This window comes from Sander lucioperca, chromosome 9 (genome assembly GCF_008315115.2).
Source record: "Sander lucioperca isolate FBNREF2018 chromosome 9, SLUC_FBN_1.2, whole genome shotgun sequence".
NCBI classification, from domain to species: domain Eukaryota; kingdom Metazoa; phylum Chordata; class Actinopteri; order Perciformes; family Percidae; genus Sander; species Sander lucioperca.
The window spans coordinates 3,212,181-3,227,849 of NC_050181.1; the positions used below are offsets into that span (position 1 = coordinate 3,212,181).

Consider the following 15,669-nt stretch of genomic DNA (forward strand, 5'->3'; position numbering starts at 1 on the left):
TTTATTCGTACATCAATCAGTAACAGTGTTGCATATTCTGGTCCCCTATGGCCTGAATAGGTGTGATTACACTGGTTTTATGTATGTAATTGTGTATTACTCACACAATTGCAGACTTAGATATTCTGATTTGCTTCTCTGTTTTGTCTGTGTTTACACTACTTCCTTAGCACTAACCTTAAAGCTTTAGTGCATAGTTTCTGTCGCCCCCCAGGAGGAATTCTAAGTAATGACAAAACTGTAGGCGCGTCCACATGATACAAGCCTTAGGTGATAGCGCACGCGCCCCCACCCCTCCTCCACACAGTTGCTTGTAGCCAAGGAGGACACAGAGCATTAAAAAAACATAATGGACTCTTCAGAAGAGATAATTATCTTTACTCGAGCTTCTGCACGGGAAAGTCACCGGACGACACAATCTTCTGAACATAGCCATACTAAGAAATACAGTTGTGTGGAGCTTAATTAGCTCTGTAGCAACTCATTTGCAATGGCTTGAATGTAACGGACGTTTATTAATATCAAAAAGTTATGTACTAAAGCTTTAATAATGAATCGTGTATGCTACAAAAATATGCTCATATGGGCCCATTCTTATTTTTTAAGTCAAATGTAGTAAGTGTGTGAGATCATTTAACATGTTTCCAATTCAGTTACACTTCTTTTACATATTCTGTTGAAACAAATGTCTTTGAACCACGAAGAGTAAAAATGCAGGGTATATATATATATATATACATATATATATATATATATATATATATATATATATATATATATATATATATATATATATATGTTATGTTGTTGATTTTTTCTGTGACAGTAATAGGCTTCCATAGAATTTCCAAGAAAGAAAAAGCACGAAAAAAAATTATAATATTTCTGCTAAACAGAATTACTGTTTCTTCTTATAAATTACTGGCATGTGTTTGTTTTCAAGCCTCTAAAAATGATGCATCTAAAGCAAGGACAAAAATCACTCTTTGGTTGCAACTGGTAGAAATACAAACAGTGACGTAGGGTCGCAAGTCAAAAATGTTTAGAACTTTACTATTCACTGAAAGTGAGTATACTAGTCATATTTCACATGGTATATATGAGTTGAGTATATACATATATACATACATATGAGTATGTATGAGTTGCTGATTGGATATGATGTTGTTACTGATCTGCTATACCTGCCACTGTTGATATCTATAACATCAAACTTGATTGTAACTATTATAATGAGGGTCCACTGTGTGCATGATTTATCTGTGTTGGAGCTGGCACACTGCTGAAGACATGAAGTGCTCTCACAAAACATGGGGTTAGTAACTATATTCTGCACTACATAATTCCATTCAGCTGATTTATTTTTCTCCCATTCAAAGTACCGCCTATAGGTTATAAAAACGTTAAAGCTCACTTTTGGATGTATGTATGAAGCTGCAGGTTTTCTCTTTGACGGCCACTTCCTGTTCGACAAAGCCCAGTTTTGTCCTACAAACCACATGCTAATTCATGCTTATCAAGTCCTTGTGTCAGTGGCAAGATCGAGATTTAAGAACTTTATTGCCATTATGCAAATACAACATCCAATGTCCATGTCAGACTCAAATAGTGCATTGTATCTCCTCTACTCCATTTTTTTTGTTTGTTTTGTGTGGTCTTTGCAGTATCTCATTCACATGACATCTTTCAGTCAACAGCTCATGTGAACATTTACTGCAAAGCACACATTCATTCACCGATTGTCTATTACTTTAAGAGAACAATCCTTACATATATACATTTCAATGGTATATGATTGGATATGTGTGTGTGTGTGTATGTGTGTGTGTGTGTGTGTGTGTGTGTGTGTGTGTGTGTGTGTGTGTGTGTGTGTGTGTGTGTGTGTGTTTGTGTGTGTGTGTGTGTGTGTGTGTGTGTGTGTGTGTGTGTGTGGGTGTCTGTGACATCATGCACTAATGTGATCCTGGAGACACCTACTGTAGCGGGAACTACCACAGAAGAGGATTTGAGTACTTTGTCAGGTGTTTATATGTTTGTCTGTCTGTCTATCTGTCAGTCCGTCCGTCCATCCATCCATCTGTCTGTCTGCGGCTAGCTCTTGTCACAACCATAAAAGATGCAGTCACGGAACTTTACAGGTGTGTAGTTGAGATCATTAATGAAGGCCGAGTTCGAAGATAGGTGTGGTTCGAGCAAGGGCGCTGGAAGTATAACAGCATTTTAAAAAAGCGAAAATAAAAATAAAAAAAGTCAAAATATGAAGAACCAACCATGATTGTGGAGAGGAGGTAATCCAGAAGCTGTGAAAGTAAGACACAAGGAACTGCATATAAAAAGATAAACTGCTAAAAGAAACTTGACCACTTGACCTGTAAGAAAAGCACTGACTTGAATGACGGGCTAATTAATGTAGAGACTATATAATGCATTTAACTGTGATGTGGGTTGTGATATACAGCAAAGTTTTCTTCTATAAATAAATATTAAGAAAGAGGTTTGACGCACTTTTAATGTGGTTTCTTCTGATTACATGACAATCACGCTGTATGACAACAGAGGTTAAAGATATAGCAAGATGCTGACACCTGTAGTTCAGGGTGAAACGTGTCTTGACATCACAGTTGGATTCCACTCTGGCTTTGACCCTCATCAGTGAGAAGAGGCAATCAGGATCCAGTGGGGAAGCTGTGATGTTGAAAATCTAACTGGAATCTAAGGAAAAATCTTCTGAGGATTCAGCGGCATCATGCATGCTGAGAGATAACATAAAATTATCATTCACAGAGGCGTGCAATTCAAATTCAAAAATAAATGGGCTCTCTAAGACATCTCTGGACCTCCAGGACACAAAGAGAACATAAGTGAAATACGTCTCATTTGCAATGAGGCTTATTTTGAACTCTCTTTGTTTTATGCACCTGGACAGTCAGACTTTCTTGATACTGTTATCCTCTCTTGTAGACATAACGCATGGAAATCCAGAATAACTTAATCCAGAGTTCATTACAATGGAGGACAATCAACATGTGTTTTTTTAATTGAATCATGCTGCGTACTAACATTGTGCTGTCTAATGTTTTCTTTCAAACGGGAACACATCACAAAAACCTTTCTCTTCCTCCTTCTGCAGACAGGAAACAAATGAAACAAGCTTATTGGGAGAATCTCTTGAGAAACTCCTTTCCCAGAAATGTAATTTTCATCCGCTTTCAAGTAACATAAAACTAATATCACGGTTGGTTTCTGTTTTCTTTATAATGAAGTTATGTTCCCTTGTGTAAAAGGTGGACAAATAGCATTCCAGGAGTTTCTGAAATCAGAGTTCTGTGAGGAAAATCTGGACTTCTAGCTTGCCTGTCAAGAGTTTAAAACCTCTGACAGTCCAGAGTAGCTAACACAGAGAGGAGCAAACATGTAGAGTTCATCGGGGACGAGTCTCTCAAACAGGTAAAAACAAAGTCTACAACAAACTATGAGGTGACCAAATAATAAGGGGAGAACTGAATGTGCAGCCCAATGTGCTCAAACCCAGATAGAAGCATAGCATAATAAAAACATAATTTAGTTTACACATGAGTATTCAATGTGTTTTTGCACAATGACAAGAAGTGCAATTTTCTAGAAAACGGTTCAAGTTAAAGTCCTAAAAAAAGACACTGACCTGTATCATTTACTGTACATCAACCACAGCCACCAACATTTTAAAGAGTTACTTTCCGACCAAAGTAATGATGCAGGTGGCTGCACAGTAAATGTCTACATTCAAACAGCATGTTCAGTTATTGAAGCTGTGTTTTTTTTTTTTTACATATCTTTGCAGGTAAACTTAGAATTCTACAACAAGAGAGATCATCAGCCAGAGTCTCCAGCAACCAAGTCCACCATATTTTGTTGTGGCACAGAGGAAAATCAGTGTGTTGGAGAATGACTCCTTTCCATGCTTAATTCAATTTGAGCAATGCAAAGTCCTGTTTGATGCAGCTTCTAAGCAAAGAGGCCTTAGGAAGGACAGAAAGGCCTTGAAGATACGAAGCACTGGAGATCTAATGCAGCATGATTCAAAACCATAGTTCAAAACCAATCAGTTTGCAGTGTGAGGTCTATCTCGTGCACAAGGACTGACATCATGCATGTTGGTGGTGTAAAGTGTTGCACAGACACTGAGCAGACACTTCCTCTTTCCTCAAAATGTCAACTTAACTGTCTGACAAGCCTGAAAGCTGTGCCAGTGCAATGGACATAACACCCTGCAGGCAGTGCCATCTGGTGCACAGTGAACACTGGACATCACCAAAGGTTAAACTGTGGTTTTTAACCCTGTGGTGCATCTGGTTGTGACAGACAATGTATTGGATGTAAACAGTGCTTAATTTGTAAAGTGGGAGGTCCCGGAGCGCAGAGAGGGGGGGGTGGGGGGGGGGGGGGGGGGGTGGATCCGGCGACTCAAAACGGGGCTTGGAGGTAACGGAACCAAAAAAAAAATTATACCTGCCTACGTAGCTTCTCTGACTCTGACTAAAAAAGCCTAAACAACGCTGTGTGTAAGGGCAATGTTTATTTTTATTTCAGAACGTGTACTGCATCGGTGCGAAATGTAAAAAAAAATTAAAAATACACTGCAACGATCGTTTTCAAAAGCAGTAACTATCCATCGGACAATTAAAACATAAAACCCACTGTGGTCTCCACATTCTTGATCAGCAGAAACGATTTTTGCTTGTTTGGGATCCGACTGGCCAGCGTATTTGAAAAAGTTAAGCAAACTTTGTTGTCTTTTTGACATTTTTATCCTCAACCAGCACAAGCGCTTGTGTCACTTGAAGTGCAGCGCCGCGCTGTTGAAGTGCCGATCCCCTCACTCCGTCCCTCTCCCCCCTCTGTCTCCCCTCCCTCCGTCCCTCTCCCTCCTCTGTCTCCCCTCCCTCCGTCCCTCTCCCCCCTCTGTCTCCCCTCCCTCCGTCCCTCTCCCTCCTCTGTCTCCCCTCCCTCCGTCCCTCTCCCCCCTCTGTCTTACCCTGAAAATTCACCTCAAAACGCATTGAAAATGCAAACAGAAGACTTTTGTGGAACTCCAATGGGGAATCAAGACTAACAAGACAGATAACAACATTGAACACTACACAAACAGTAGTTTATTTTTTTCATTTAGGCGACTAATTTTTCATAGTGACACAGGAGGTGCCGGATCCAATAAAAAAGGTTCCGGATCCAACGTCGGAGATGCCGGAACATGTTCCGGCTCAAATTAAGCCCTGGATGTAAACCCAAAGAATTTCTAATATGGTAGAATTCGTAGACGGGCTTTGGTAAACCTTAATATTTTTGGTTTCATAGTGAAATGCACATGGCTACAGGACTCTTGTGTATTTTGTGATTTTGCTCTTGAAATTTGAATGATTTTGCCAGGTATACATCATGAGGCATTTCGATTTTGGTCCCATTTTGTGGTAAAGTCATACAACTTTGCAAAATTCATAAACTGAACAAAAAGACTAAGTGTGCCTTAAATGGTGTCTTACAATAACAATGCATCCTGTGTCCTTGCAGTTGATGTGCTACTGCCACCCAGTGGGGACTGGGAAAAGTTACATATGTATGTATAAGTTTGAGCTATGGTCTCAATATTTGCAGAAACGTAGGTTATACAGGTTGTCTGCAATAATGAGAAAAAAATAATAATTTGTGATTTATATTTCAGTTTTTTTTAAATCACATATCTAAAATAAGCTCCAGAGTTCAGGTGTCTAAATGCCTTCAGTCACTCATTAACAATCAATGTCTTGTAAAGAGAATAGGAAAACAGTATGGTTTGTGAATATGTTTTCTTTTCTTTTATTTCAACTTGTGCCTCCTTCCATGTCCCGTAGCCTACCTGGGTCTTTTCTAATTTGATTGTAGAAATAGTGGTTCAGAAACTGACAGCATCAAGAGATTGAGATAGGAGTTCAAAGAGAAAGTACCAAGGTACCAAATAATAGTGTGTGTGTGTGTGTGTGTGTGTGTGTGTGTGTGTGTGTGTGTGTGTGTGTGTGTGTGTGTGTGTGTGTGTGTGTGTGTGTGTGTGTGTGTGTGTGTGTGTGTGTGAGTGAGTGTGAGATGGTACTCGGTATCCCAGCTTCCATCGCGGTACCGCCCCTGATTATCTCACTTGTCGGTCAGAGGGGAGGCCTCTTTGCATCTTGCTACATAAAAAAAAAAAAAAAACTTTACCACTCCGCACATATTTGTGGTAAGTTCATGTAGCTATATATCATGTAATTGTAGACCGATATGTTTTGATTAGCAAACATCGTATATTTGCAGTGAATACAACACAATTTAGTTAAGGTTTGCGTACCTATGTAACGTTAACCAGCTGCACCAGGCGAGCTGCATCAAGCTGCGCCTAGCTTTCCGTTGGGAAAAAGCTGTGGGAGTTGATATCTGTGGTTAGAGGAGACCGGGATGCTAACGTTAACGTTAGTAGCTGAGAAGCGTTAGGAGTAGATTGGGTATTTTTGCTGCGTAACTAGCTAACGTTAGATAGCTATTTACCATGCATATGTAACATTTTTAAGAAGGGCTAACTACTTGGGTTACGTTAACTAACTTCGCATTTCCCAGACTGCCCTCCTCTTCAGGGAACTGGTAACGTTAGCTTATGTTGACAGGCTAGTTAGCAGGGTTTTCTAGCATCCTCTATTAACGGCTCAGTGTGGCTTGTATCTGTCTGATGTGTATCATCATGTATTCCAATCGGCTTTAAGTTATTTCTGTCTGTGCATTGAGGCAATGAGTAATGTTGCTAGCGAAGTTAACGTTATCTTGTATTAATTGAGTCTCTCTGGTTGGCTATTGATCCTTACACAGCAGTTTACTGAGGTTGGGTCTTTGCGAAGTTGCAATGCTGCTTAATCTTCACACACGTATCATGATGAATGGAAATTTACTCTGGCATCATCCTCTTAAATCTGAGCTGTGGTTGGTACATGTAGTCCACTGATTATTTTGATCTGTGTCAGTTTGATCTGAAGTCTGGTAAAGTTAAAGGGTTCTTTCATTAAGTATCAGCCAGTCACTGTGGCCAATACAAATAAAAGTTGGTAGAAGAATTCCCTTTCTCCACTTTCTGTTTCAGGCTTTCTCTAGTGTTACAATGGAGCCTTCGGGAAGTACTCCGAGCAACCACACCCTGAACTCAACTGGTGATGGCTGTCCCTGGGAGGTCAGTGACAAGGCCAGACTGTGCCGCTTCCTCTGCTATGGCTCGGAGGGAGACTTATACACTGCCAGAGAGGAGGGCCATGTCAGCATGGAGAGTGCCGGAGCTCTGCTGTCCCTGCTGCAGGAGAGCCGAGGTGCCGAGGTGGTGGAGGAGATAAAAAAGTTCACTCAGGATGGGAGAGCTGTCCGACTCGGCCCCTCCTTTTTTGCCTTGGCTTTGTGCTCCCAGCACTCGGAGCTAAAGACCAGACAGGCAGCGTTTAAAGCCCTGAAGGAAGTTTGTCAGGACCCTGCCCACCTGTTTTCTTTCATAAATAACAAGAAGGAACTGAAAGAGGGGATGAAGTGTGGTATTTGGGGACGTGCCCTGAGGAGAGCAGTGTCTGACTGGTACAATGAGCAAGATGCCATGAGTCTGGCTGCGGCTGTGACCAAGTGTAAACAGAGAGAGGGATGGTCACACCAGGATCTGCTTAGGCTCTCACACACTAAACCAGCTAATGAAGGTGAGTTAACACAGACCCATACTGATGGCTATTTACAGGCAACACAACTAAAATGTAGAAAGTTTGCTAAGCTGAATACCAATAAGCAGTATGTGTGAGCTTTAATAGAGATCTTACGGTCATCATTGGTAAGATTTCACAGAGTGTTGTAAATGCTACAAAGTCATGTAATGATGAGAGGAGGGAAAATGCCTTAAAAGTCATGCTAAACAGAAAAGAGTGGTCACATAGACACTTAACAACAAGGACAGAAGACACTACATGCTACTGGCTCAAAAATGTCCAAGTTAAATGAATGACAACATGTTCAAAATACCAGCACCAAAGCATGATCTTGATTTGTGTTGTAAGATTTATGTTATATCTTTCCTGACCCTGTACATTTGTAAACCTGTCCTAACTAACAATCTGTATCATGTACGTTTTTACCTTATGTCATGACTAAGATGAAAAAAGACCACTTGAGTAAGACTGTAATGGTCATTTGTGTTTTCAGCAATTGCCTTGATTTGCAAATATGTAACAAAAGGATGGAAAGAAGTCCAGCTTGCCTACTCTGACAAAGAGAACTCAGAAGAGGTTGTCAAAGTGCTTTCATATCTTGAAGTGGTGGAGAAGGTCAAGCACAGTTGTGATGAAACAGAGGTCATCAATTTAATAGAGGAACACAAACTGGAGAGGGAACAGCTGCTGACAGACCATCTGAAGTCCAAGCAGGTGGGTGGTTCGTGCTGGTGGGAATCTCTGACTTCAAACACTTCAGAATCAGCTGAAAAACAGCATTGCATTGTCAGGGCATTTGTCATTTGGAAATATTTTTTTTCTCATCAACTGATAAAGGGGTATGTGTTTTTTTTCTGGAGGTATGGAGAGCTTTGTTAAAGGAAATGCCTCTCCAATCAGTGCTAAAGATCTTGGGTAAGATGACATCAAAAAAAATTCTTGAACCAGGAAGTTCAGAAACACAAGCTGTGTGTGACAGAATCCAGAGCCAGACCGCCCTGACAAAGGTAGGACCCATAGGACTGGCTAATTGATTTACAGTAGTGTTTTTAATTAAACATGAGTCAAATGTTAAACTATTTAATGCCTGTCTTGAAATCAACAGGCAAAGATCCACCCTTTCAACATACTTTTGTTTTCTGAAAACTACAAAAGAGGCCAAGGCTATCAGGGTAAAACAAAATGGGAACCAGTCAGCAGCATCCTCAAAGCAATGGACTCTGCCTTTTATAAGAGTTTTATGGTAGGTTCTTTTTTATTTTCTAAGCTTTTCAAAGACCTTCAAAGAAGACCACAAACAATAGCATCAGCTAACTCTTAACCTCTCGTACTGTCGCGATTCTGTCCCCAGAATGTGGAGCCTGTGGGTAAACGCTTCGTAGTGGCAGTAGACGTGAGCACATCACTAAGCAGCATTGTCCCAGGGACGTCAATCAGCACTGCTGTCGCCGCTGCAGCTATTACCATGGTAAGACAATACTAGAGCTAGATATCTACACAGTGTGTGGGCAGTTGTTGTCCAGTGTTATGGCGGCTCGCCACAGCAAAATTTCTGCTGCCACCACGGTATCAGAAATAGGGCAGACGCACAACAGGGTTTCCGCTATGTACATGTAGCAGCGGCGCACCGCCGCTCCTTCAGCTGTTTATGAAAGGTCATAAAGTCGTAATTACACGACTCTGCAGAGCCGTCTGCTCTACTGAACTCAAGCGAACTGTCTTCCGCTCTCTCTCCCCTTTAGGGAGAGCTACTGGAACAGTGACAGGATGTCATCACTCGCAAAGTCATGGCAACCAAATAAACAACAGGGCGAGTACTACTTGTCACTCAATCTTAGGCAAAGTGACAAACAGCGACGCAAGCCGCGACATGAAATCCGCACTCACGCAGGTCCCGTGAAATATGACCGCTACAGTTTATTAGAAAATAGCATTGTGGACACTGAATTTGATGAATTTACTGTTTATCCAGTCCCTCCAGGATTTCGTGGCCTTTTTTTGAGATTGTTGCGGCCCAAAATGCCTGATTTTGCGGGAACTTTTGTAAAAAGTTGCAATGTTTTTTTTTTTTTATAAAATAAAAAGGAAACTTGTTTTGGGGAGAATAAAACTACTCTAGGCTGAGTTTTCCTAGTAACCATACCAAAAAGGCTCAGGATGCTGCAAATGTTGGTATAATATGCAAATGGCTGGTGGATTTAAGACAAAAAATTATAATTTATTGAATGAATCAAATCTGAACATATGTGTCAGTGGCTTGTTGATCTTTACATTGTTAGTTAATTTCCTATCCTGGCCTGGGACACACATTCATACGGTTTGATAAAGTAACGTTACTTATTGGACTTTAACTTATCATTGCACTTGATACACATAACAAGCATAGTGTCAATTTAGGTCATTGTGTCGTCTCATCTCCGGTTTTTCCTGCATCCACCGTGTGTGATTGTGTGTGTGTGCGCGCGCGTCAATCGCGGGGGGAACTGAGCAGCCCCGCCCACTGCAGAGAGCCGACAGGATTGAAACAGCAGCAGCTTTCAGCGACTTTAGAGAGGAAAAAATGTTACAGCGTACATTAATGTTAAAATGTATACAGGTTGGCAGGACGGTCTGAAATGTTTTGCACGGTCTTTCGCTGTACGTTTTGTTGGTAAATGTGAGATGTTCGAGTCAGTCACACACGTCTCGTCCTCATCAGAAACAAGGAAATGATCAACCCGTGGCCATTCTCACTCCCGCTTGGTCATTGGCTCTCAGAGTCATACTTACGGCGGTCCCTCTGCCTTTGACTCCCCACTGCAGGAGACGCTGTATTCCTCCGAGTCCGACACGCTGTATTAACGTTACTGTTTTAAAACCGTTTTCCAGGTTAGTGGGGGTGCATACCGCTCAAAACCAACATGAAAAACGTAGCTAGTAATGTTCACTCAGCATTTTGTTTTGATTTGATTTAACGTCACCGCTCATTTTACACACAAATCACCTGTTTCAGGTAATTCACCCTACGGTACCGTCTATTTGCTGGATGGTTTCAAGGTAACCGTCGGTAGCTAACATTAGCATATAAGCCCGTTGACAGCGACGTTATTGTTCATATTTTGGCACAATGTTTCTGACCGTAGTAGTGGTCATAGTGACTGGAAGTGTGATGTGAGATGCTAAAAAGAAACTACACGCTGTTTTCAAGTAACTTTACTTTTTGACGCTGCTGAAAAGAATTCTAGAGAGAACACTGTTGTACCAGTTGGAACAGCTGTGACTGTAAGCAGGGCTCTGGCCGTCCCATCTTTTAGGAAAGCCTGGGTCAAGGAATTGGTCTGTTGACACATACTATGGATTCCTACAAAATTCTTTCCACAGTGCGATTATCTTAGCCCACAGGCCCTCCGGGAGTTATTAGCTGAGAGACATGCCAAATGTTAAATGTGAGAGTACTTATAGCATGTCTAGTTATTTTGTTTTGTAGCATTGTGTGTGTCGCATATGTCTGAGAGAGATTTTTGTAATTGTTGATGTCCTGCTTTTCTTTTGCCTGGCACAGATTTTTGCAAGGACAGAGGCAGACACACATGTGCTGTCCTACTCTGAAGGAGCTTTGGTTCCATGCTCTGTCTCTGCTGACATGACTCTCGCACAAGCAACATTTGAACTGGTTAAGGTAAGTCACAGCTTCAAAGAATAAGAAATGAATTACAGCTACTGATCACACAGTATACTTTGGGTAAGGAAACCATCTCTGATTTCAGACTACATTCTGTTACAAATTGTATAACATACGTACATTGGTCACTCCAATAGCAAACAAGCATTGTGTTCATATCGACTTCACTGAATATATCTTGATCTTGAGTTCTGTTTCTGACCTTTCCACCATACTGTATGTTCCAGATCCCGGGTGGCAGCACAGACTGCACCCTTCCCATCACATGGGCCACAGAGAATGGGAAAGCTGTAGATGTGTTCATCATTCTGACCAACAACCCGTTGTGGACGTTCACTGCCAGCCCAGTGGAGTCTCTGAAGAAGCACAGACAAGTACATTTATTCATACATGTCTGCTTGGGGAGTGGATTTAATGTCCTCTGGGATAAAGATTGTTTTAGAAAATAGGCTTACACAAACCCCAGGTAAAATTAATTTGCAATTTGATGGGGGCAGACTTAATCGGACAAATGGGATGAGGTTCCTTTTCACATTTATATTAATGCTGATCAATTTCCAGAATGACATGACATTTGAATAGTACAGTTTATTTCATGAAGTTGTGTTGTGTTAGAAAGTTGAGCGCTAGGAGACAGGCAATTTTCTGTAATTGTATAACAGTTACTGAATTAAACTGTCATTTGCTCCCTTTTAAAAATAATGTATTTAACACAAAAAAGAAGGTAACATTTTGAGCCCAAAAACCAAAACAATAAAAATAAAAAGTTGATGTGTATTTTCTCAACAGAAATCTGGAGCCAATTCCAAATTGGTGATGTGTGGGCTGACTTCCATTGGACACGCCATTGCAGACACAGAAGACAGGCGTTTACTGAGCATCTGTGGCTTCGACCTTGGAGCTTTGACCGTCATTCGTGACCTGGCCCAGGATCTGATCTGATAAAGAATTGGGATTGTCTCTAAATCGTGTTGTTGGAGCACAAAAGGAAGGCACAAAGTGTACCAACTTGGCTCACTTAGCATGTAGAGTGCCCTAAAAATCCAAAAGATGTTGGCAATTACAATTCCTAATTCTCTTTTTGTGTTCTGTCGCTTACAAGTCAATAGACAAATTGTCCAGCGGGCTGGACAACACTCAGCAAATTTTATGTGCATATATTTTTTTTCAGAAATTTGAAAAGGAATTGATATGATATGTCATTGCATATCATACTGTCAAGAGTGTAAGTGCAAACAGCACTCTGTATGTTAAGTGCTTTGATGGTTCTTGGTGAGACACTAACCCATTAAACAATAAATTCCACTCATTTATAGCCAGATGTTGGTAGATTAAATAAGAGGAATAGTGTAAGAGTCAGAATGTTTGAGGCTTAGTGCAACTGTAGGTTTATTTTAAGACGATTCACTGTTTCTAGTATGTATCTATGGTATGATTTGAGCAGGTTTGATATGATGGTAGAGGCATTTTAAATTTGAAAGCCTGTCCCTCCGTATTATGTAGCATCATTATAAATAATTAGCGGTGTACTGTAAAAGAGAGGAGTTGAAAACTAAAGCACCACAAGTTGAAACGTATTCTATTGACTTATTTGGTCAGAAAATGTTTTTTTAAAAGTAATATACATGTCTAGAATTCAGTTTACACAACTCTTGCCTTTAGTCTAGATACAATTTGTAGTTATATTAAAGGTCCCATGACATGGTGCTCTTTGGATGCTTTTATATAGATCTTAGTGCTCCCCTAATACTGTATCTGAAGTCTCTTTCCCGAAATTCAGCCTTGGTGCAAAATTACAGCCACTAGAGCCAGTCCCACAATGAGTCTGTGTCTGTAGCTATTGAGGAGGAGAGAGGGGGGGGAACAAGGTGGAGGGTGGGGGTGTGGCCTTGACCAACTGCCACTTTGCTCGTTTGAAAGCCATGATGTCTCTCTCATGGGCGGGCCAAATTCTCTGGGCGGGCAAAGCAGAGAAAGGGGAGGTAACCTCGCTCCTTATGACGTCATAAGGAGGAGATTCCAGATCGGCTCATCTGAGCTTTCATTTTCTCAAAGGCAGAGCAGGATACCCAAGGCTCGGTTTACACCTATCACCATTTCTAGCCACTGGGGGACCATAGGCAGGCTGGGGGAACACATATTAATGTTAAAAAAAACCTCAAAGTGAAATTTTCATGCCATGGGACCTTTAACATTTGTTTTCCCTTAAGACAATTCTTCTTTTAAAACTGAATTTTCTGTTCTGCTCTTGTCCAATTTATCCTATAAAGCAATGGTTCTCAAACTTTTTACACCGTGTACCACTTCAGAAAATATTAGGCTCTCTAAGTACCACCATCATGGCCCACATTAAAATAAAGTAGCATACGCTTACCCTACAATATTTATTGTTGACAGCCACAGCCACGCTGTACTTCCTCTGTACTGCTTCAACTGAATCCAAATATGAGGCGACTCGGGTCATATTTTCTTACTGTTTTGCATAATTTGCTACTAGCATGTGCTGTGGAGACTCCACCGTCGCTGCTTAAAGGTGCTCTAAGCGATGGGTGACGGCACTTCTTGTTGACGTTCAAAGTATTTTCAAACAAAACGAAGCTAGCTCGCCCCTCCCTCCTCCTCATCCCGTCCCCTCTCCCTCCCTTTCGTGCTTCCGCGCACTAACCCCCCAACCCCCACCCCCAAATACTTCTTGTCGGTTATTGGCTGGAACGCTGGAAGACCATTTGTTATGTTTGGTGGTGCAGGTTGGCCAGTTTGTTTTTGTTGCCGTTGTGGAGCCTGGGCTGTCTACAGAGACTGCGTTTTTTACAGTGTGTTCAGTGGGCAGGCAGCTAGCAGATGGTGAGGAGATGTTTGCTGTATGTGACAAAAAAATGTTGTAGCCTAAAAAAAGCATGACATCGCTTAGAGCACCTTTAAGTAACAACTAGCACTTGTGCTCGTCCACTATAGTTTCAACAGGGCTGCTCGAAATATTCTCATTCTCATCAACACTTCTCTTCCTTATAGTTCCTGTTTGGAGCCATGATTGTAGTGTTTTTGAACCACTTACACTACCGGTCAAAAGTTTGGGGTCACTTAGAAATTTCCATTCCACTCCATTATAGACAGAATACCAGCTGAGATCAGTTGCATTGTTTTTTTAACCAGGGCAGCAGTTTTCAGATTACATTATGTGCTTACATAATTGCAAAAAGGGTTCTCCAATGTTTTCTCACTTAGCCTTTTAAAATGTTATCAGATTAGTAAACAGAATATGCCTTTGGAACATTGGATGAATGGTTGCTGATAATGGGCAATGTAGATATTGCATTAAAGATCAGCCACTTCTTTCTACAACAGTCGAGAACCCTTTTGCAATTATGTAAGCACATAATGTAATCTGAAAACTGCTGCCCTGATTAAAAAAACAATGCAACTGATCTCAGCTGGTATTCTGTCTGTAATAGTGTGGAATGGAAATTTCTAAGTGACCCCAAACTTTTGACCGGTAGTGTAGGTAACGTAACTATGTAGCAAGCTGATATCTAAACAAAAAATATTACACTTAAACAAACACTTATTTTTAATTATTAATTTAATGAATTACATGTATTATTATCAAGTCAAGTCAACTTTACAATATTGTCAATTCTGCAATATGTGCCGGACATACAGAGCAATTGAAAATACGTTTCTCTCCGACCCACGGTGCAATAAAGACACTTATAACAAGTATAATATAAAAGATAAGTAATATATACAAATAAAAAAAGATAAGTAATATATACAAATAAGATAAAGAAGTAATATTTATAATTAAAAAAGATGTAATATCTACAATACAGTAATACATTCTAAATAGTGCAAATTATTATTGGAAATGTAGTATTTCTATGGTATTATGTTTTTAAATTTATTAATTTCATTTTTTAAAACAATATCAGAGGGAGCTTGCGTACCACCAGTGGTACTTGTACCACAGTTTGAGAACCAGTGCTATAAAGAATACCCTAGGTGCTCTTAAATGTGTTGATACATTTTTTGGGGGATTATATAGGGTTTTCTTTTGTGACACAATAATGCCAATGTTTGGGACTGCAAGTCAGTTTACTGTAAATTGGAGAAGTTGGCTTATTCTCATATTTTATTATGAATTCTATGCTATTCATAGCTATTTAACGGGACTGAGTCTGCTAGCACAGTAATATTTCTGTACTTTTGATTTAAGAATGTTCATTATGCAAAAACTAGTCTATATCCACGAAGTTCCACTTCCGGGATTGCTCCAGTGCCGCAGGAAATTCCGCCGGA

General features: G+C 40.5%; 1 protein-coding gene and 1 pseudogene across 6 annotated transcripts; both read left to right on the plus strand.

Annotated features, from left to right (window-relative positions):
- The first annotated feature begins 2,271 nt into the window (after window positions 1-2,271).
- On the plus strand, window positions 2,272-4,070 carry LOC116045298 (annotated as a pseudogene).
- ro60 (Ro60, Y RNA binding protein) lies at window positions 3,889-12,947 on the plus strand. 6 transcript variants are annotated; one of them, XR_004898336.1, is made up of 10 exons: window positions 6,117-6,229; window positions 7,118-7,709; window positions 8,206-8,426; window positions 8,573-8,719; window positions 8,818-8,955; window positions 9,064-9,180; window positions 11,254-11,370; window positions 11,601-11,747; window positions 12,163-12,365; window positions 12,396-12,947. XR_004898336.1 is itself a non-coding variant. In XM_036005333.1 (9 exons), exons 2-9 carry the CDS (start codon window positions 7,136-7,138, stop codon window positions 12,313-12,315), a joined length of 1,614 nt encoding a protein of 537 aa, XP_035861226.1. In that variant the 5' UTR covers window positions 3,889-3,893; window positions 7,118-7,135; the 3' UTR covers window positions 12,316-12,947. The 6 variants fall into 6 exon arrangements, 5 of the variants coding, with proteins under 5 accessions (XP_035861226.1, XP_035861225.1, XP_031150251.1 ...); XM_036005333.1 differs by lacking the exon at window positions 6,117-6,229 and adding an exon at window positions 3,889-3,893 and having other exon boundaries at window positions 12,163-12,947; XM_036005332.1 differs by having other exon boundaries at window positions 12,163-12,947.
- Window positions 12,948-15,669: the final 2,722 nt, after the last annotated feature.